The sequence below is a fragment of the Hippichthys cyanospilos genome, chromosome 12 (assembly GCF_059441005.1).
Source record: "Hippichthys cyanospilos isolate Australia breed blue-spotted pipefish chromosome 12, RoL_Hcya_1.0, whole genome shotgun sequence".
Taxonomy (NCBI): domain Eukaryota; kingdom Metazoa; phylum Chordata; class Actinopteri; order Syngnathiformes; family Syngnathidae; genus Hippichthys; species Hippichthys cyanospilos.
In genome coordinates this window covers 5,466,441-5,487,673 of record NC_142380.1, presented here as the reverse complement: position 1 = coordinate 5,487,673, position 21,233 = coordinate 5,466,441, and the positions used below count along the sequence as shown (strand labels likewise).

General features: G+C 43.1%; 2 protein-coding genes across 4 annotated transcripts; one reads left to right on the top strand and one right to left on the bottom strand.

The window, feature by feature from the left end:
- Positions 1-113: 113 nt before the first annotated feature.
- On the bottom strand, positions 114-12,626 carry amph (amphiphysin). 3 transcript variants are annotated; one of them, XM_088429843.1, is made up of 21 exons: positions 12,482-12,626; positions 11,233-11,313; positions 11,078-11,132; positions 10,902-10,996; positions 9,856-9,951; positions 9,681-9,788; positions 8,807-8,892; positions 8,560-8,635; positions 8,383-8,465; positions 8,150-8,288; positions 6,333-6,452; positions 6,175-6,258; positions 5,161-5,187; positions 5,061-5,078; positions 3,117-4,511; positions 2,038-2,079; positions 1,819-1,959; positions 1,675-1,728; positions 1,091-1,273; positions 908-1,009; positions 114-836 (listed from the first exon to the last, which is right to left on the bottom strand). In XM_088429843.1, exons 1-21 carry the CDS (start codon positions 12,548-12,550, stop codon positions 732-734), a joined length of 3,159 nt encoding a protein of 1,052 aa, XP_088285969.1. In that variant the 5' UTR covers positions 12,551-12,626; the 3' UTR covers positions 114-731. The 3 variants fall into 3 exon arrangements, with proteins under 3 accessions (XP_088285969.1, XP_088285970.1, XP_088285971.1); XM_088429844.1 differs by having other exon boundaries at positions 4,356-4,511; XM_088429845.1 differs by having other exon boundaries at positions 4,356-4,511; positions 6,333-6,443.
- Positions 12,627-14,778: 2,152 nt separating this feature from the next.
- On the top strand, positions 14,779-19,343 carry inhbab (inhibin subunit beta Ab). The gene is made up of 2 exons (XM_088429450.1): positions 14,779-15,265; positions 16,763-19,343. The coding sequence occupies exons 1-2, from the start codon at positions 14,875-14,877 to the stop codon at positions 17,518-17,520; spliced, it is 1,149 nt and encodes a 382-aa protein (XP_088285576.1). The 5' UTR covers positions 14,779-14,874; the 3' UTR covers positions 17,521-19,343.
- The last annotated feature ends 1,890 nt before the right edge of the window (positions 19,344-21,233 follow it).

Genomic DNA, 21,233 nt, shown 5'->3' with positions numbered 1-21,233 from the left:
AATCCCTAACCTTGACACTCTATTGTGAATCTTTGACAAATGTATTACATTTGGCACAATAGCGCCACCAAGGTCGCTTTTTTTCAGAACCCAAAACATAGCAACAAAGCAAACCTTTTGTAAAGACTTTTATTGCGACGACACAATTCAATACAGTGATATGATCCCATTCTCTTTTGACGCATACGCGCCATTTTCCTCCTTTTGAAATAGAATTACTGTTCATCTCCGGCCCGTGTCCAAAGAACAATAACTTTTCTTTAAATGACAATATAGCATTTTTTTTTTTTTGGGGGGGGGGGATACTACATGAAATGTCAACTTGTTGCTGAACTACACCAAAACAAAATATGAGCACAGCCGCACAAACAAGTGTGATGATTCCATGACTTGGAAGAATTCTTAAACACAGTTACACATGGGAGTTATTTTTTTTACTCTTCTGGATGGTGCGCTTGGTTTGAAAATGAATATTGGTGAGGTGGCAATGCAGTAAATTTCCTCTACCTCTTACGGCCAAGCGCGCCATCTAGCGGAGTCAAAGAAATATCACAACTGCTTCATGAAGCTTCATTTGTCCAACACAACTTGATGGCCTTTTCCCAAGGAACATGCACACAAGCACAAACACATGTTTTGTTTCCTTGGGGGAGGGTTACAGGGTTGATCCTGGGAAAAGTGTTTTTTTTTTCTTTTTTCAAAGGCAATGCGTAAGGGAGGGCTCATGCGTCTCACTCCAAACGGCGTGTAAAGTTTTCTGGGAAAAGTCCCTTCTGAGCGCCATTTCCCAGCGTCACCCAGTCACTTTGCTTGAATCCCGTCAGCCAGCCGGCTTCCTGCAGTCCAGGCGTACAAAAAATAAGAAAAATCAGTGGTTGGTTGGACGGCGCCAGGGCGGGAAGCTCACCTGATCCTCCACGGAAGCCGTAGGAACCACCAGGACCACGTCGCCTTGCTTCAGGTCCAGCTCGTCGCTGTTGGCCGCTTCAAAGTCGTGCATGGTCTCCACCTGCACATTTGCACCCCGATATATATATATATATATATATATACATATATATAAATAAAGAAAATAAAGAAAAAGTTTGACCTTGTACAGAAAGTCGTCAGGCAGTCCACCAGGAGTGCAAGTGGTGGGTTTGATTGCTGGTTTGTCGGCAGCCACGCAGTTGTCACTGATAGCGGAAGGCGAGATGATATCGGCGTCACGATCGTCGTCGCCTTCGTTGCTGGAGGCCGGCTCGATCACCACAGATGGGATGGCCATGGTTTCCTGAAAAGGACACGCAAGAATTGGTCTTGGGCATGCCCGAACACAGATTTTGTTTGTTTGTTGTTTTCCTTTTAATTTAACTGGTCTTGCAATTATAAAAATAATGTAAAAGAGGACAAAAAATTACAGAAATCAAAAAAGTTTTGATCAAATCACCATTGTACTGTTAACAATAACATAAAATGAGGATTTAGTGCAGGGGTATGACTATTTCATGAAAGAATATTCTATATTGAATCTACATTCAATCAATATTAGAAAAAAAATATAAAACAGGATGTGGGATTTAATGTCAGGACTTTTAGAAAACATGGAAATATGTCTTTGGAATTGAATGAGTTAATGACGCTCGAGTAATTAATCGACTGCGCAGTAGTTGAGACATTTTTTGAGATTTTTACCGAAGAATCATCAACAGGACTTTGCTTCTTTTCTTCTGGAATTGAAAACGATTCCTAAAACCAAATACGAATATTTTTAGTCGAAAAACAAAGCCATTGGCCAATTGTGGGAGATCGGAGAAAGAAAATTGTTCTTGAACTCACAGGTTTTTCTTCCAGAGCGGCACAACTGTCTGCTGGATTTTCCTCACCAGCAGAGGGCGCCAGCGTAGGTTGTTCCTCTTGTTGCACTTCGTCATCAGCAGGAGGCGCTGGATTGGGCGTTTCTAAAGCCTCACTTGAGTTCTGAAACAAAAAAAATTCACATCAGTAATTTTTCTGGACTCCATTTGATAGTCAATGACCAACAATCGAGACACTCACCATTTTATCAAAATCAGCAAAGAATGACGGGCCAGTGGCATCCTTCAGCATGCATGTTTCAGAGGAGGCAAGAATCAACATTAAATCAAATTTTAAAAGGTGAAAAACTAAAGAGACGTGTCAAGAAGTGGTATGGGAATGCCATTACGAAGCTTGCGGGGAAAAGGATCGTTCTGAGGCTTAGGAGATGGACAGACGGACGGGTGGAGAGACCATTCCTGGGCAGGATGGGAATTGGCTCAAATTTTCAAACATTAAAAGTACTGACTGAAGTTGACAACAACAATGACAAATCAACTAGGTAAAAAGGCAAGCTTCTAACACAGTGGTTCTCAAAAAATGTTTTATTGGGGAATTTCCTGAGAAATATTGCTATCTGTGCCTGATAACCCCAATCTTTGTCTTCCGATTCCGATCAGCTAAAAATTGTATGTAAACCACTTGGAAAATAGATATTTAATTGTGGCAATATCTTCTTGTGATAGTACAGTATCTGAGTAGTATTCAAGCTCTTATCTTAGGTTTTTCGTAAGGTTCTGGTTCTTTCCTTCCCGATGTTGATCAGCTAAAAGTGTTGTGATCGGGCCTGTTTTTTAATCATGTAATCGATATCTGGACATCCCCAGTAAATCCACAACTATTTTTTTCTTAACTATGATCATAAATGTGCTTCACTTTTCCTTAGGACGCCTCTTGCCATGCGTCGTTATTCAATCCATTTCACTTAATCGTATAAAGAAAGTCCTTATTTGCTGTAAATCCAGTCCATGATTTCTTTGCAACCTGACATATGGCAACGTCAAACAGCAAACGCTGGCTTCACTTTCACTAACGTGAGTAAGCGCTAAACGATTAGTTAGCTTCAGGCTAACAGCAGGTTGTTATCATGAAAGAATTTCACAAAGTCACGTACCACCAGAGGTCCTTTAGCTCCCCCCATTTGAGAACCACTATTCCGACAAACGGTAGACACGGGAAGTGATAAAAGGAGAAGGAACGATCGGGTTAGTGGGAGGTTTACAATTTCAACTGACGTCTACTTGCTGCCAAACTAGCACGCTAAAAACGGGACCATGTACCTCTTCCTTTTCTTTAGCTACATCTTGGTACATTTTTCCAAATCTCAGGTTCGCAGCCTCATCTTCGGACATGTCGGAACTTTCTGGTTCCTTGCGGACTTTGGGTAGATTAACACCTTGAACTTGGGTGCTTGAAAAGGTGCGTTCATGGGGAGGGGCCAAGCCAGCTTGATTCCAGGAAACGTCGGCATCGTCCGCTGCACGAAGACCGCTGGCAAAAGGATCCCAACTGCTCGCTACATCTCCAGACACCCCTAAAATCTCGGCCTCAGAAGCACCTTCTAACTTGGAACCGTCTGGCTCCTCGCCAGCAAAAAGAGCACAAGCGATCGAATCTCCGTCTTGCGTTTCGGCTAAAGGATCGGAACTAAAGGCAGCCGCTTCAACTGGTTCGGCGAAAGGGTCCGAATCAAACGCACCTGATCCTTGTTTCTCAGCAAAAGGATCAGACTCAAACGGGCCTCTTCCCTGCGACTCTGCAAAAGGGTCGGAATCAAACGCCCCTGCTTCCCCTATGTCAGCAAAAGGATCAGAATCGAACGCAGCTCCTTCCCGTGATTCCGCAAAAGGATCCGAATCGAACGCGCCTCCTTCCTTCGAGTCCGCAAAAGGATCCAAATCCAACGCACTACCTTCCTGTGATTCTGCAAAAGGATCCGAATCGAACGCGCCTCCTTCCTGCGAGTCCGCAAAAGGATCCAAATCCAACGCACTACCTTCCTGTGATTCCGCAAAAGGATGGGAGTCAAACGCACCCGCTTCCTGTTTCTCAGCAAAGGGATCGGAATTTAATGGAACTCCGTCCTGCATTTGCGCCGAGGCTAGAGAATCCTTTCTTCCGGAATCTGTGGTTACATCTTCTGGATTTATCCCTTCGTTGGGCCCCTCATCATTGTCTGCACCACTCCGACTTGCTGCGGCATCCTGCACCCCAGCGGAACTTTTGTCCTCACTTGTGCGTTCATCATCTGCGCTGGCCCTGCCTCCCCATTCCTCAGCGGTTTCGTATTCAGATCCCGAGCCATCGGGAGAAACGCAGAACTTCTCCGTGGCCTGCTTGGCGTCGTCCTCAATGGGTTCGCCAAACTCGTTAGTAAAGATGAGCCCGGGGGTGGATTTCCTGCGGTCGGACTCTCCTGCCGTATTTTGCTCCAACTCAACTCGCCCTGTTTCCGACTCATCGGTCGCGGCATAATGAAGGTTGGGTTGTGATTCAGATGGTTGGTCTAGACTGCTAACCTCATCCTCTGCTGCCTCATTCTCCTTGGGAGGTGGAGGAGGAGCGGCCCCATCCCCTCCCTCCGCCCCTTCGGGAGCTCCTGCGGTGGCATCTCCATTGGTGGCCGCTGAACCAAAGTCAGCTGACCAGTCGGCCACAAAGCCACCGTCTGCAGCCTGCGCAAACGCAAGGAATGAATTGTTAAAATTTGACGGAGCCAATCGACCAAAGTTCGGCTGAATATCCATCCATCTATTTTCTATAGTCGCTTATCCTAACTAGGGGCGCTCGCGGGCTGGTTTCCATTCCAGCAGTCTTCGGGCAGTAAACTGGGGACGCCCTGAACTGGTTGCCAGCCAATCGCGCAAAGACAAATAACCATTCACACTCACAATCACAATTAAGGACAATTTAGAGTGTCCAATAGACCTGCCTTTTTGGAATGCAGGAGGACGTCGGGAGGAAACTTATTCGAGCATGGGGAAAACATGCAAACTCCTATGCCTGAATAGCAGAGGTGGAATTTGTCTTCGAGTAATTCAGTACTACAGTTCAAAAAAATGCTTGAGACGTTTTTTCTTGACCCCAATACCTGCTTATTAGTGAAAAAATACATCAAGCTGATCGCAGTCACAATTGTTTATGCTTTTCAAAATAAACCTTAACAACCAACAAGTTTGTACTCCACAAACACGTCATGACGAGTGAATAAGGTGTGTACTTACAGTCTGGGCTGGCTGAGCCTAGAAGGGAGAAGTGAGACATAGCTGATGCACAAAAACATTTCACAGACTAACCAAGTGCAGAAAACTCAAGTGTACTCACCGACCACGTATCCCAAGGCACGGCAGTCTTATTGGGGAAAAAAAGGGGATTGAGTCATGTCCATAAAAAGCTCCGATTTCGGCAAAACACAATCTAGAACATTATTTGCATCACTGGTTGAAAATCTTCACATTTGACATAAAAATCAAAAGATAAACACACATATATCACATAATTATATAGATACAGTGTATGTGTGTGTGTATGTATATATATATATATATATATATATATATATATATATATATATATATATATATATATATATATAAAATATTTAAATAGAAAATAAATAATAAAATATACATTACAATATAATGGACATATAGATATTTTTATAAAATTTTTTAAGATGGGAAAATCTCGAATACCAGTCCAGATTAAGCAAATATAAACATACATCGTTTTATTTTTCAAATAAATGTGTTGGGCTTTGATTTGCTGTTAAAAAAATGTAGTTGTTTTTTATATCTACGAAGGCATGACAATTATAAAGCGTGTTGAGGTTTTACTGCTTTAAAACATATATATAATAAACGGACAAAAATATTTAACACTGTAAAGGGAACAAATACAGCATATGAAAAAAATAAACAAATGTATGATCAACATAAATGCATTTATATTCAACAAAAATACTGTAAATGAAACTGTCATGAAAATCATATTCTCAACAAAAGTATGGTAGTATAATAAATAACAAAATACATAGTATGATAAAAACACATTATGATAAAAGAAAAATAATTAACAATCAACAAAAACATATCGTAAACAAAATATTGATATAATAAAAAATAGAGAAGAATATGTAAAAATATTTACTTTTTCCTTTTGTTTATTTTTTCCCAAATTAGATAAAAAAATCAATCAACATTTTTTTCTTTGATTTTCTTTTTCTTCCAAGCTAGCTTTCAATGATTTCTGAAGCTAATTAAAAACAATCCATGACATTTGGTATGCTGTACACAGCTACCCACAATGTATGCATGTCGCTACTTTTGTGTAAACAACCTGCGGTACTGGCGACACACTTTCATCCGGCTGGAAGGCGTCAAAATCGAGATCGAGCAGAGATTCTCCCGGCCTTTCGTTGGGCTGTGGAAACACGAGGCGATTGGTTAACGAGGCAACTGGTGTCCTAGCTCATTTCCCTTGAAACGCTCGCATACCTGCGATGGCGACGGCGCCGGTAAAAACTCTCCTCCAAACAGGTCAATGATTTGCTCCTCCACCACTTCCTTGGAAGGCGTGACTTTAGGGGGCGGAGGCACTGGGGGGCCCTTTTTCATCTGCCCAACAGCAACATTGTCGTTATTCAACATGCGCCGGTATGTAGTCAGCTCAAACAAAGTTTCGCTTCCCAGCTAATGTGTGAGTTGTCTACGGAAGCTTTGCCTGATCACGATTCAACTCGGGCTGTGAAAAAAAAATTGACCAAGTCAGGTAAGTCAATTTGCAAAATAGGCTGTTAAGAATGTTTGCGCCATCATTTTCTTAACTGACTTGTCCTGCAGATGTACGTAGTCTTGATATGGCGGCAAGGGAGAAAGACTCCCCACCGCATATCATAAGACTATATTAGCACAAGGAGTTTCTCAAAATAAAGTAAAAAAAAACATCCCAAAAACCACTAGGGTTCTTTAATCCGTATTTATAAGCTATCACTACAAAAAATCTGGAGTGGCTCAGTTTTAGGTTTTCAAATTTTAACCTGTAGGGGATAGTCAAGCATGAAATATGCTCAGTCAAGAAGAAGAACAGGAAGTTATTGACCTCCTAGTACCTAACAGGCAGCTCCACTGACATTTACCCACAGAATATTCTTGAAGCATCAACTGTAAGTTTACTTTTAGGACAACACATGTGTAATGTACATATAACCTTATGTACTAAATTGTAGGTAGTGTTTGTAGATCTTAAATGATAAATGCAAGCACACTAATGCTAATCGTGATTAGCATTTGTGTGTAACTGGTTAGCAAAGGCACATTTTGTTGGTTTATAAAAAATAATAGCTACATCAACTCACTTTCAACCTTAGTAGATTGTTAAAAAAATATATGTATACTGTAAACATATAGGGTATGGGGGGTGTTTCGATTATTCAATAGAATAATCGATAGGATAATCGATATGAATAATATGACAGCGCTAAATTCAACACTCAAAAAGAAACTCACCAACTCAAGGATTCTTCTGTGGAACATAGCTAACCCTAATCATATTAGCTGAAAAATTACCAACACTGACCCATGATGTCACATCCTGCATCTTGAGTCGATCTTAGCTTCAATGATGACAAAACACTGAGGGTCTTTCTATTTCTCCGAACAGGGTGGAAACACGACTAAAACACATTTGTCCTACAAACCTGGTTCCCACAATTTCTTGAGTGTCCATGAACAGTGACCACAGCTCAAGCCGATCACATTAATCAGCATTCCCAATTTCCGACCACCTCTCGCCATGAGTCCATTCAATTGAGGCAAAATTCTTTAAAATGGCTGCCATATCATGAACTTTGCTTTCAAAACGGCTGTAGATGAATTTCAGTACCTAAGTAAGGGTAATAATAAAAAACTCTGCATTTGACCAAAAAAATGGGAACCAGAATTGTGGATGCGACATATTTCTATACATATTTGCCCAAATGTGCTTGACAAACATGTTGATAATGCCGCTAAAAAGTTACTAATCCACACAAACACTAACACACGTTGTGACACATCACATGTTGACTCACCATCCAAGAGATGAGTGTGCAGCAAAGAAGAACAGCCACAGAACATTAAACAACAAAGATAGCCTGGCTAATGCTAGCATGCTAGAAGCATTTTGTGCCTTCAACTAGCAGAAACAGCGTGAGGGCATTCCACATATTTCATACGTTTGTGTCTTCGCTTGAAACTAATTTGAAATTGAAATGCTTTTTCCGATGCAGATACACAACACTGGATTGGCAAGTGGCGTTGGCCGACGTCTTTACCTGCATGGGAGATTTGGGACGCGGCGGTCCAGGAGAAACTGGGCGGAGCATGTGGTTAGAACCGGCGTCCGGACTCTCTGGTGGACTTTCGTCTTCTGGTGGCGACGGAGTCCGAGCCAGCCGCAAGGGCCCCGAATCACTAAAGGAGCCAAATCCAAATACTTTAACCTCTGAAATTCTTCAAGATTCACGAAGCATTGGTGAGGAAGGAAGAATACGTAACACAGCATTACCTGGGTGCTCCTTGGATGGTGAACATTTTGTCGGCGTGTTGCTCACTGAGTTGCATCATCACTTCATAGAGTTGCTTACACACCTACACATTGAGAAAAGCCATCGTATGAGCAAAAAAAAAAAAAAAAATCTCATTGGGTTGCATGAACATGTGAATTCATGTTGGGCCACCTCACCAAAGAAATGTCTCGGTGAAATCTGGCCTCCAGGCTCGTCACACTTTTGAAGGTGCTGATGTAAAATCCCACTCGGCTGAAACACAAAAAACTCACAACTTGAATTGAAATTGAATTGATTTGACAGTCGTGTTCAAGATTAAAATCTGAACTAAGGTGGTGTCAAAGTGAGAACTTTGTGGTTGGTAGATTATAACATTCAAAGAAAAACAAAAAAAAAAAACAAAATACGTGAGATGAGAGTGACCTGTCCCAAAGAGTTGGAAGTTCATCCTGCAGACCAACGTTGAGCTCATCAAACACTTTCTGGGCTTTTCTCAGCTCGTCGTCAGCCTGTAACATGCAGTATGAAAGACAGATTTTGTCGTTAGCTGGCGTCCATTAAAGACCATATTAGCACATGGAGTTTTACAAAATAAAAGAAAAAAAACTCCCCAAAAAGCACTTGGGATGTGTTATCCGAAAATACAGGTATAACATATCTCTACAAACAAAAGAGGCTTGGTTTTAGGTGTTCAACCAGAAGGGGGCAGTCAAGCACAAAATGTTCCTTTTGTCAAGAAGAAGAACAGGAAGTGATTGACCTCATGGTACCTCTCACAAGTTTACTCATGGAATATTGTTGAAACATCCTCTAAGTGTATTCAAGGGCACTAATATATGGGTAATGTACATAAAATATATTATATATGCGTGAATTACTGTATATAGATTGCTGACCTTAAATTTGATCCCTGCTATTAGCATTTTTTTCAAATTTTGCTAGTGTCTAAACAGTCAGGAGTAAAAAAATTAAATGACTTGATTATTCATACAATACCTGATTATCCAACAGATAATCAGTACAATAATCAACCGAATAATCCATTTTCAAATGATTTAAAAGTGACAGCCCTAGTACAGACCTTGTGCAGTATTTTGTCCAATACTTTGGTCTTTACAACAAAGCAATTTCACATCAAAGGAAAACCATTGAAAGAAGACACGAGGGAGCTGAAATTTCTCCCAGTTGCCAGCACTTTGCTAAAATACGAGAATGATGTGGAAGAGAATGACCCAAAAAAAAGATCAAAATAACACAAGGGTTACATTGTATGGCCTATATGGAAAAAAGTGGTGACCTTGAGCATCTTGCGGTCATTTCTTATCCCAGCTGTCTGCAGCGTCTCAACGTGATGACGGGCGCTGTCGTAGTCGATGAGTTTCCGACTTCTTTTGGCAACCCGTGTCTGGAGACGTGAAAGCGTCAGTGATGGAGAAAGCTTGAAGAAGCTGATAAGAACCACGACTGCTCACCTTCAAGTCAGGGAACTGAAGCAAGTACGCATCCAGATTCAGCAGTGTCGAGTCCACTAGCTTATTGTGGAAGTTTTCCCACAATGCATCACAATCCTATAGGAAAAAAAAACACATCTTTTTTTGTTAAATGTTTCTTTTTACTTTTTATAATAATCTACCAATGTTGATTGTGAGTTGAGTTTATTTACCTAAAGGTCATCAATGTCAACAAACACTAACTACCATTTAGTTCCCACATACATAATCATATATGTATGTATGTTACATATATATTAGTGTCTTTAAAGCCACTTACAGACGATCCTTCAGTATGTATTGCATGAAAAAACGCTGCATGCTAGCTGCTATGAGGTCAATAACTTCCTGTTTTTCTTGATGAGCAGACTGGGCATATTTTGCACTTGTTTTAAAAAAAAAAAAAAAAACACTTAAACCAACCCATTTTAGATTGTTTATAGTGGCTGGTTTTATTCTTGGATAATACAGCTGTAGTGCTTTTCAGGAAGTTCTTTCTTTGGCTCCCCATAGGCTTAATAGTGTCATACGACGTCAAGATGGTCTTTGCATATTTGTTTTTCCTATGCATTTTCTATTTAGCTTTTATTTAACACTACTTTATTTTTGTCTTTCTTTTTGGGCAATGATCCCAAACTTCTGACACTCTCAGTTTTTTGGGGGAAGTCTTTCTCCTTTGCTGCCATTGCAACACCGCGTCTGTCTGCAAGAACACTCCCTGTAGAAAACGGTGGCGCAAAACATAGATCTGGCCAAGCAAGAGGCGGATATTTTCAGTCGACCTATTCTTAAAGTCGACTTACCCAACTTGGTCGACTTTTTTCACAGTCCTAATCCAAATTTAACTCCTTCACTGGCAGTGACGACAACCATCTTAACTCATTCAATGCCAGGGACGTATTTTCACGTTTTTTGAGCGTCTGCACATTAAATCCCAGATACTTAAGTACCAAAGTGATACTTAAGTACATTAATTCCGGATACGTGATTATGTAATCAATACTTTGTTAATGAAAGCAAAGTCGTACCTTGCCGATGGTCAAGACATCATCTTTTCCATGCCAGTCGGGCTCGTAGACCTCATGGAGGGACTGCGTCAGGTTGATGGAGGCCTGCTGCATCCCTGCAGGAAAACAGAAACCATGAGCGGCACCGTTTCCGAGAGCTGCTACGTTCATGGTCCAAACCGTGTGCTGTAAGTCACCTTTGATAGCTGACATGTAGGCCTTCATCTCCCTCTGCAGCCTCGAGCCTTCAGACTGAAGAGCAAAACACTCATTAATATGGGAAATTTGAAAAGTTGAGCTGTCGCTCCATAAATTTGAGCAAGTAGCAAACAAGGTTCTCGATTTTAGCTACCTCCTGTCTTCTGAAGTTGACGACAACTTGTTCAAATTGTTCATCTTTGGTCTCATCTGCTTTTCCCAGCTTCTGCAGCACCTGAGCCATCACAAAACATGAATTCAATTCTTGTTTTCGGGCATGGTAGGCCAGATAATAAAGTCACCAAACATTTATTTAGTATAAGACATTTTAAGACCCTCCTTTGTCCTAACACTTGGAAAATATACAACAGAGTACCTAGGATTGAATGTCTGGACTATTAAGGTAAAGACATGTTTCTAGGATTGATAAATTATCTCTTTTAAAAACACATTTTTCGCTTGCTTTTCTACCAAAAATGACATAACCTGCTCAATGCTTGTGTAATGACCAATTACGGCTCACCGGTTGGTCAGGTGACATTCTTCAACTGAGCTGTGATTGGTGGTTACCTGCGTCTTCAGCACATGACATAATTTTCGGTCGTATAAGTATTATTGTGCATAAGAATTTAGTCATCAAAGTAATTGAACACAAAATAACATTTTTACTGCAGAAAATGTTTAAATAATGGCTGAAAATGGTTATAAAAGTGAACAATCCCTAAAATAAAAAACATTAAAATCGACTGCCTTGCTCACAAAACACCTTTCGTATTTAATGTAAAAAAAAAAAAAAAAAAGTTTGTAATTGAATGAATTTTAAAAAGGCCTTTCCAAAATAAATCATATGTGGGTGTGTGTTTTATATGTTTCATATATATATATATATATATATATATATATATATATATATATATATATATATATATATATATATATATATATATATATATATATATATATATATATTTAAACAAATAGCACACAATTAAATAATACACAATCAATAAATGTATGTACTTAAGATCCATCTCCATCTTCTTAACCGCTTGTCTTCACCAGGGTTGTACTGAAGATATGCTAACAATATTTATGAAATGTACAGTAGATATACTAGGCGGCTAGTCACACAAAATGTAATTTAGCTAGAAGACAGAACGTTGGAGTTGAGCGTGAGCCAATTAAACCATTAGACGACATCTTGAGTTTTTTTTTCTCCTCATGCGTTGGTTTTCGCTTAACGATGACGTCACCGGCATAGAGTTCTAAAAACGTCAACATCTGACATTTGCAATTTGTCGCGGCCTGCAAGGACGTCAGCGTCCATCTCCACCTCCTCCTCCTCATCCGCTTCATCATCACCTCCTCTTCGTCCATCTCCTCCTCCACCTGCTGCCGCTTACCTTCTCCTGCGCTCTGTTCAGTCGTTTCTGCACATTTTTGGCGAAGATTCCCGTCTTGATGTCCGCCATGACGCCGCACTGACATCCGCGGATTAACGTCAAAACGGCGACGAGGGGGAGGGGGTGGGGGGAGGTGCGGTGATGTCAAGTGCGCTTGCGCGAGCGGCCCAATCGGATGGCGCAAGTAGGGGGCGGAGCCTCATCCCTAACACTTGAGAGGACGTTTAGCTCGTATTTGCGCGGTATTTGTATGTTCTGAACCTGGGACAGCATGAGGAAATAAAAGTAGGTCGATGTCAAGGAATAAAAACATAACAATATTAAATCCTTTTCCTGTTTGATATTTTGATATCAAACCCGGAAGCTGGCCGTCAGCCAATTCAGCCTGCTCATCCTGGAGCTATTGTAATGTCAACATTTATCCAGCAGAGGGCAGCACCACTCCCAAGTGCGTTCGATAGCGCGTTGCTTGCATTCCATCCAAATGGTGCGTGTGCGTGCAAGCGTTATGAGGCGTCCGTCTGCCTCGAACTGTAGTTAGAATTTCACCCACTCTGGTGGAAATATATTGGTAGTTAATGGCATTTGGTGTAAATCCTAGTAACACTATTGTCATTGAATAATAAAACATAACTGCGCTATGTAAACACAAAACGATAAACACCAAATTAAACATTCAGAGAGCTAGAGCGGGGCAAGCCCTCTGAGCTGGAGACTGCAGCAAATGGATATTATTTAGGGGACATTGAACCAAACTGAATTCAACTAAAATCGCTGTCATGTTGCGAGTTACGCTCTGCTTTTTGATTGATGTGGTTGAGAGGTACCTGTGTATAAAATGTACCTTTAATTTTAGGCTCAAATTTTTATGTTACAGCGTATAAGATGCACCAGAAATTTGGCGACACTATTGAAAAACAGAAAAATCCAATCTTTCTAAACTCCTCATATCTTCCTGTGTTCATATCAATAAGTTTTTTGCGTTGTGTGTGTTTCAGATTCCCCACATTGTGAAGAGTCATTGAACTCACCAGCGTAGCTTTGACTGCGCTTGAAGCAGTTGCTTTTCCTTTTTCTTGCGATGCAGCTCGAGTTCATTTTACCATAACTACCCTAAGTTGCACAGCATCCGCGTTCCACAAGTTTATGATTGTGGGTATATGCCGAAGGAAATTAATAAATGAGTCGAATGGAATACCTTTCTGTGTTCTCCTACCGCTGCAACAGAGATTGTCACAGAGACATCATAGCCTCTCTGTTTTAGTATAATTCCTGTGCGTGAACGAGGATGGATTCAGACCTTGGTTCAGCCTGCTCGCTTCTTATCTTGAAAATAATGCCGCAACAACCTCAGCTAACACACAATTACACAATGGTAATTACTGTAACGTAACGGCCAAGGAAAAAGGGGGCCTTGAGGCACCATTATTTTTTATCTTCGGCAAGATTATCTCTTCTGACCAATCACGGAACAAGGCGTTCGCCCAAAAAGTCTATTTAAAAACCGGGAGCGGACTCATTGTCAGCCCTGCGGGCTGCGGGCAACGTGAGGATGTTTTTTTAGTATCGGCCTCCCGGCCTCGTGTTTGGGAGGAGCTGGGTGCTGCTCTCGCCCTCCCGGCCGAGATTTTCTCCCGTTTGGGTCGATACCCCCACATAACGCGTAAAACGACGCGTAATTGCCTAACAAAAGCTTTCAAGACTTCCAACTTGGCAACGTTCTCCATAACATGCTTTTAAAGTGACGACATGGCGGGACAGTGGCTGTTCCTGCTGCCTCGCAGTAACAAGTTCCCTGATTTGATTCCAGTTCGGACTGCTCCGCTCAGCCAATGCCATCCTCCTGTCACGCCCACCGGGGTCTTTCCTTCCTTCATCACCGGTCCTTTTCCATCCAAACGGCAAACTTTCAGTCCCACATGAAAATGTGATGTAACACTTGAATCCCACCAGCAGAGGGTGTGTGTATATGTGTGTGTGTACACACTCCATCTGCCCTGTGATCGTAACAAGTTTTCTTTCTAAAAATTCCTCTCACACCAACCGAGTATCTCCTCCACGTGAGGCGATGATGATGATAAAGATGACGTTCTGACTCATGACTGCGTGCGTGTGTGTGTGTGTGTTTGGCATGAATGAATCAGGGACACATCGTGGTCCTCCTCCTCTGTCGTGACATTCATTGAGGAGAAAGTGTGTGTGCGATGTCTCTGACTCACAGGGAAATTCCTGTGTGGTGGAGGGAGGGATCAAACGGACACCCAAGTATAATTAGTGTATGTGAGCGGAGCCAGCTCACAAGAAGCGGACCTGAGGCCGAGGTGATCCGCATCGAACAGGTCCAGGAGGAAGCAGAGCTTGATGGGAGCAGATCCGCGTCGGCTGAGATCACCATGACTTGCGATTCCCTTCCCGCCGCTCTTTTGGCCCTGAGCCTCCTCGTCCATTTCTGTCCGTCCGGCTCGCTGGTCCTTCCGTCGGACGTTCCTCCGGGTATCCAACAGGGGGCAGAGTCCTCCAAGTGCGCCTCCTGCGCGGCGGGCCAGGTGAGGAAGAACTCCAGCGACATGGTGGACGCGGTCAAGCGGCACATCCTCAACATGCTCCACCTGAGCGCCCGACCCAACTTGACGCAGACGCTCCCTCGCGTCGCGCTTCTCAACGCCATCAAGAAACTGCACGTGGGCCGCGTGGCCGACGACGGCAGCGTGGAGGTCCAAGCGGACGCCGATGACCCCGAGGCGCCCGCCGCCACCTCCGAGGTCATCGCCTTTGCCGAGCCGGGTGAGTGCACGCGCAGACGCGACCGGTGACGTATTTGTTGTGACGTCTACGTTCTGGCCGTTCAAAGTCAAATCGTTGAGAAGAAATGAACTACCTGAGATTTTTTTTTTTTTCTCAGCCAAGTACTCCACAACAAGTGCAAAACATTTCTAAATTAGAGAGAAAAAAAAACATTAAACTGCCTGAAGCATTAATCTCTGGAAGTTCATTTGTAGCGGTATCTCGACGTATTTTGTTCAGCAAGTCCATTACGTTTTATTTCCATCTCATCTGCTAGGAATTGACATCGCTTAATGACTTTTGATATTTGCAAATAAGTCACTGTGAGACAATTTACTAATGGTTTTCATGTTCCAGTTAATTTTCTCTTAATCTGAAAAGAAAAATGAAAATGGCATTGAAATGTGTTAGATTTGCAAAAAAACTCACAGAGCCCCTTTGTATTGTAAATACCGCCAATTCATTGATTAGTCGATTGTTTTTGCAGAGGAATAATATGTAATAATATAACTAATAATAATATATGCGTTTATTCAACAACGTCATTGTTTCAAATTGAGATCTATTGACTATGATTCAGTCGCAGGTTTGGTCTAAAAAAGAAATTGATTACTCCATTATTTTAGTACTGGTGGATTAATCTGTTGATTATTGATTGATTTCTAAGCATGTTTTGATTTTCACACCTTGATTGAAAGTCATTATTTCAAATTGCTCATCTTTGGACTGGCAATAATATGTCGATTATTTTGCCATTTCACCGATTATTCATTTTTGCAAAAACATGTTTTTATTCAATAATGTATTTTACAATTTAGGCAAATTATGATTCTCTTCCTGGTTTGGTTTGTAATGTGTCTGAAAACATGAAAAAAAAGTCGATTATTTTCCAAAGTAAAAGCGAGGGATCTGTTTTGATTCAACACAAAAATAATCAGTCTGCTTTCACGGAGGACACCAGAAATCCAATACGTACTATTCAGAAGCCGGAATTAGCAACATTTAGCCGATTTCTATTTAGCGAAGGTATCAAAACCATTCACCGATATCAAAAGCATTTATCGTGATAATCGATCAGTTGCCGATCAACTGTCGCACCGACAGAAGAGACGACAATGACTTGAACATATTTGGCCCGATTCCCAAAAAGCTGCCCTGCGTGCGCGTCAATTTTCCGGGCACGACGGCGGCGGTTTCGCGGCGCATCTCCGGCGGCGGCGCTTCAAAGAGCAACGGGAAAGGCAGGATGTTGTGAAGTTGATGTGCCACACAAACACATCAGCGTAATGAGCGTTGAGTGGAGGGCACGGAGCCCAGATATTAATAGCGAGCCTTGTGAAAGAACTCGTTAATGAGGGGGAGGCATGCCGAAAGAAAAGAATGACTTGATTCAGACGTACTAATTGGTCCACACAGGAGACAAAGGGGCACTTTGGGGGCTTTTTTTAGCACGTCTGCTAAGTGATGCTAACGTGTCGCCGCGTTGTTGTGTGCCAGGAGAGGCCGGGAACACCCTGACCTTCGACCTCTCCAAGGAAGGCGGCAAGGCGGCGCTGGTGGAGAAGGCCGACCTCTGGGTCTTTCTAAAACTGTCCCGGGGGAGTCGGGCCAAGGGAAAGGTGAAACTGCAGCTCCACCAGGCCGGGCAGGAGGCGGCCGTCTCGGAAAAGATGGCCGACACGCGGCGCAGCGGCTGGCACGTCCTGAGCGTCCCGCGCTACGTTCAGTCCTCGCTGGACCGAGGCGACGGGCCGCTGCGTCTGCAGCTGTCCTGCCCCTTGTGCGGCGGGGCGGGCGCCGCGCCCGTCGTCCCGCCCTCCGCCGACGGCGACCAATCCCACCGGCCCTTCCTGATGGTGGCGCTGCGCGGCGGGGAGGAAGCGTCTCGACGGAGGACGGCGCGCAGTTTGGAGTGCGACGGCAAAACGCGCACGTGCTGCAAGCAGCAGTTTTACGTCAGCTTTCGGGACATCGGGTGGAGCGACTGGATTATCGCGCCCTCCGGTTACCATGCCAACTACTGCGAGGGAGACTGTCCCAGCCACATGGCGAGCGTCGGCGGCTCGGCGCTCTCCTTCCACACCGCCGTCATCAACCAGTATCGCATGAGGGGCAACGGACCCTTCCAGAACAGCAAGTCCTGTTGCGTGCCCACGCGGCTGCGCGCCATGTCCATGCTGTACTTCGACGACGAGCAGATGATCGTCAAAAAGGACATCCACGACATGATCGTGGACCAGTGCGGTTGCTCGTGAAAAGCCGGCGGGTGGAACGCAGGCTTTGATCGCCCCGCCCTTTTCCACATTGGAAAGAAGGAGGAACTTCGGAAAAACTGAAGAGTATGATGTCATTCAATTCGTCACTTTGCTTTCTACTTTGCGTCAAAGTCTCGCCGGTCCACGGTGAACGCCCGCAGGGGACGAACTGGACTTTCCGGGTGAAAGGTTGGCTCGGGGGGGAATTTTAAAACCCTTCGGACGGGATGAAGAGTTTTTTGACGCGCGCGTTCCCCAGATTGACAGCGAGCAGGCGTTACCTCCAGCGAGTGTGTCCGGCCAATTGAGGAGAAGTGGGCGTGTCCTCGCATTGAAAGCGAGGAGGCGTGTCCCCATCAATTAGGAATGGGTGTGTCCTCCTTTTGACAGGAAGTGGGCATGTCACAATTGAAAAAAAGTGGGCGCGTCCTCCATCTGAAGCGAGTGGGCGAGTCCCATCAATACAAGTGGGCGTGTCCCCCCTTTGACAGGAATTTGGCACTCTCCCGTTGACAAAAAGAGGAAGTCAAACGACTGAAAACGTGTGAGCTTGTCAGCAATTGACAAAAAATGAGCGTGTCCCTCCAACTGACAGTGAGTGGGCAAGTCCTCCATTTGATAACTCCACCCTTACCTTCGAGTGACAAGTAGCCATGTGCCCCAATCGGCAGAGTGTGTCCGCCCTACTGACGACAAGTGGGCGTGTCCTCCCATTGAAAGCCAGTGGGTGTCTTCCACCCATTTAAAGTAAGTGGGCGTGTCCGGCTGATTGATGCGCAGTGTGCGTGCCCCCCCCCCCCATTAAGAAGCCGGCGTGTACCCCCTGATTGAAGAATCGGCATGTCCGCCAACTGACAGCAAATGGGTGTGCCCCCATTGACAAGAAGTAGACACACCCCCAAGCGGGTGTGGCCTTATGACAGAGGGTGGCCGTGCCACCACTAAGAAGTGGCCATGTCTCCACCATTGACAGCGAGAGGGCGTGTCCCCCCATTACGACGAAGCGGGCGTGTCCCCCGAGCGACGAGGAGTGGACGTGTCCCTTCATTGATAAGTGGGCGTGTAACCCCCCCATTGATACCGAATGGAACGTGTCCATCTATTGACCAGAAGCGGTTGGCGAGTGGGCGTGTCCCTTGCATTTACAAGAACTAGCCGTGCCATGCCCCCAGGGACAAGAAGTGGACATGTCTTCTCACTGACGAGAAATGGACATTCTGATCAAATGAAAGTTGGGAGACTGAAGCGGGCCAGCCAAAATTGGTCACCGTGGCAACGATGTGTTTGTTCACTGACCTACAAACTGACGGCTGATTGATTTTCGAAAGACAAAGCGGGCAACACACTGAATTGTGGGTAGCGGAGCATGAGGTAATAATAGCAATCACATATTCTTAGGCTGGCATCATTCTCCCAAAAGACAAGATGACGTTTGTTCCAAAGTACGTACGTGCAGCATTGTGGAATGATTTGACGGCTAATTGTAACTCATTTTTGCTTTCTTTTTTGATGCACTTTGAACACACCTTTCTAGAATGTGTGAAGCACAAGTCAGCTTTGGGAGCATAGCGCTCCAGTAGATTGATAAGGTGCCTCAAGGTTATAAGGGTCAAACGGTCATGCGCTCGCATGCTCTAGTTACTCCACATCAGCCAAGAAATATCTTTGTTTTTATGTCGCACAAGAGAAAAAAAAATGCTGTCTGTCTATGGTGATGTCATCCTGTTCACTAACTTTCACTGGTGTCGTCTCACTAGTGTGATGCCTTCTATTTTGTGACTGAAATTGGTCAAATAAAATATCTTTTTTGGTAGAAAGTCTTACACTGCTGGCAAATGCTTTGTTCAATATCTTGGGGGGAAAAAAAAGGAGATTGGGTATCCAATATTTTGGTATTCAGATATCCTAATGAAAATTCTATCAAATAATTAGGTATTCAGATAGATATAAAAAATATTTTTTTTTACTCGGTTAAAGAAATATTCTGACAACGGAAAACAATGAAACACATTTTCAGTTAATACATTTCAATGTGTCATTTTTTTAGTAATCAACTTTTTTTTTTTACTTAAATGTTATGCAAAGCACCAGACTATTCTACTCTAGAAACATTATTGTGATTTTAGACAAATATCTCTCCATTGGGAATTGACTGGATTATTGCGCAGTTGTTTTTATATTTAAAAAAAAAACAGATCAGTTGGAAAGGCTACCATTTATCTGTAGTATTTTAAAAATAATCCAGCCTATATGGAGCAGGCAAATGCTAACCGCTGCAAATGACATCATTTGCGTTGCTAGCTGCTGCTAATCACTGGCAACAGGCGCCCTGTAGTAAAATCTCAGCATAATTTTTTTTTTTTTTAACCCTTGTGCAGTCGTTTGACAATTTTGCGGCAATTATCTTCCAGATTATTCTCGCAGTCTTTTAGCCAAAGAATTGCACAGTCCTGGTAGTGTGATAACAAAATTGCTGTGCCACGTTGAACTCCGACATGTTGTCACCATCTGGGTGAAATTTCAGCTCCCTAGTGTGATGTGAAATGCCTTTGATGTAAAGCTCAAAGGATTGGACAAAATACTGCACATGGGTTAAATTAGCATAATTAGCAACTGAACTTAATTTCGGGACAGTGTAGTGTTGATGTCGGTGATGAGTCATTTCGCAACTATTCTTACTTAGCATAATTAGCAACGGAGGTTATTTCAGAACGTGTTGTTGTCACCGTCGGTGATGAGTCAAGTCAGCTCAAAGTTAAACACGCAACTAAACATAAACGGTGATTTTTTATTTATTTTTTTTACCCCAGTGCTGCACTATTCCAAGTGACGACTCTCGAATTAGCTTCTTCACACTCACAGTCAGCGTGTCAAGTGTTCTTGTCAGCGTTCGCTGCTGAGATGGGGGCGGGGCATCCCACCGGCCTACCGAGCCACCCTCATCAACGCGCACTGACGTGGCCACAACACCGCCTACGTGCTCACTCAGGACAACTCTGAATAATAGCTAGTGCATGTGAAAAAGATGCAACTGTGGCAGATACTTCACAATTTCAATATTGCAACTACTGCTAGTAAATCCTGCAGATTTATTCATAATGAAGAATGTTTTGTTTGAGACTTCCCATGGTACTAACATGAATTAACATTTTCATTTCAAATCTAGACCACAAAAAAAGGTCCACTCAATGAATTGTGCCTCAAAACTATAATCAATCATTTTAAAAGCATATCTGCGATACCCGGAGACATTCTCTGGCACTTCAATGTTTACTAATTACTCCACAAACATTTGTTGCTGGCAGAGTGTCATAACACGGGTCGTCGATCGAATAATCGATTATTTCGTTGCAAATCATTTAATTTCTTAATATGTGAAATACATGTAAGTTCCACTTATTGTAAATAGCATTTCCATCAATATAAGCTACATATGGGAGTTTACAAACCACACTAGCTAGGGAGCCAGCCTGTGGCTAACGTGGCGCTAAAATAAACAATTTGGTCTTACCACTTGTCTCTTCGCTCATTTTGCATGAGCATTAAGATTCTTAGAAGAATCTGAATGAGCGCAATGCAGATGTCTGCTACATTTAGTTTCACCTGACCTGTGACCGTGTACCTCGATGTTGCATTCAATGACGCTACGGAGGTCTTAGGACTATAAATCTCACCCAGCAGGCAAGTTGGAACGAGCTTTTAAATCTTTGAAC